A 1,665-nucleotide genomic window follows, 5' to 3' on the forward strand; every position below is an offset into this window, starting at 1 on the left:
CGGTGAATCGACTGAACATGTTTTAAAGGATTGCAGCATGGTGAAGGCGGTTTGTTTTACCGATTTAGGGTTTAGGCTTGAGAAATGAGGCAATCAACAGTTTCTTCATTGGTTATCCAGCATTGTTGTGCACTCTCTTTCCTCGATTTTTGAACTCTATTTGATGACTCTATGGATGTTGTGGAAGAATAGGAATAATGCTGCTTGGAATGGGGCTTGATTGTCGCTGCATGAACTAGTGGTCCGAACGGAGGGCTGGTTGCAGGAGTATCAGAAGTCCACCCGTCCCCCACAGAAATGGATAAACTTGATGTTGGTTGGATTAAATGTAATTTTGATGGAGCATGGATCCAACAAGATTTGCGAGGAGGGTTTGGTGCTGTTATACAGGATCATAGGGGAGAATTCATAGCTGCAATTGATAGTTCCATTGGAAGAACACGCTCAGCATTCCATGCTGAGCTCTTTGCCGCCCGCCAGGTTACTTTGTGGCCCAAGCTTCCTTTTGGTAAAAGCATAATTTTCGAATGCGATTCTAGTCTGGTATTGGCTGCTGTGAAGGGACAGGATGAAGACTACTCGCTCTTGGGTCCTATCATTAACGATCTTCATTATTTACTTCAATCATTTCCTCTGTTGCTGCTGAACCATGAGCAGCAGGGAAGTAACTCGGCAGAGCACCGTCTTGATCTAGTGGGTATTGGTAGTAATCAACAACTTTTGTGGTTTGAAGATCCCCCGACTTGCTTAGGGATATTTTGTTCGAAGATACTTTGTAATTTGTTTATGTATTGTTATTTGAGGATAGGTCCTTTTCGTGCGGGACACTCTTTTCCCTTCGACCGGGTTGAAAGCCCCGATAATATTTTATGGAGGTCCATTATGCACACTATCTTCAGTTTGTACATGTTCTGATTTGATTGCAATGAATATCGTACTTCTCTTCAAATACATACATATATATATATATATATATTTGTTGAAATTCTTTTAATTAAAGTTTCCTTAATTTTTAAACCATTTCCTGTGTGCTACTATGGATAAGTTGTGTAGACATGACCTATAACTGTCCAAAAGATGCTATTTGATGAGTCATAAACATGAACCAAAAGCTTGTGTATAATAATGTTTACATAGTGGTGATTACTTGGTCACGAATTAAAGCCAATCGCATGGTGTTTTACATGATGGAAAACAACTCACTTTTCATTCTTGGTAGATCGAACAAGTAATTGATGACATCTACTTTTCTTTCGTTCCACTTAATATACATAAGCATGTTTCTATCCATAGAATAACTAGCCCTGCGTCAAGTCGCGCATGTACGATATAATTTCTGCCATACAATAACCAACCGTCAGCTATTGATCTTATGAATACTTCTCTCCCTATCATTATTCCATTTTCTTTTTGTTTTCCTTTCATGAACCTGGCTTACTTCTGATAGCCATCAACTTTATTCTTGCTATGTGAAAAAAGGTTACCTAATTAATTTGGTTGAAGAGCAGACGAGGGGATATGCTACGTAGCTTTAGCCAATCAAAACTGATTAGGTTAGAAGGCAATATATGTTAATGTGCCTTTAGAACTGTGCAAAACATAGTCGATCGAACTTATCTTTTATGTATTTGGCAGAAGGAGAGCACAACAAAGCAGAAATGACTT

The 1,665-nt window shown here is 38.9% G+C and overlaps 1 protein-coding gene across 1 annotated transcript; it reads left to right on the top strand.

The window, feature by feature from the left end:
• Nucleotides 1-297: 297 nt before the first annotated feature.
• Nucleotides 298-851, top strand: LOC125476672. The gene is made up of 2 exons (XM_048583001.1): nt 298-725; nt 809-851. Exons 1-2 carry the CDS (start codon nt 298-300, stop codon nt 849-851), a joined length of 471 nt encoding a protein of 156 aa, XP_048438958.1.
• Nucleotides 852-1,665: the final 814 nt, after the last annotated feature.

The sequence above is a fragment of a genome, unplaced genomic scaffold (genome assembly GCF_019419815.1).
Source record: "Pyrus x bretschneideri cultivar Hongxiangsu unplaced genomic scaffold, Pyrus_bretschneideri_v1 Contig2, whole genome shotgun sequence".
Classification (NCBI taxonomy): Eukaryota; Viridiplantae; Streptophyta; class Magnoliopsida; order Rosales; family Rosaceae; genus Pyrus; species Pyrus x bretschneideri.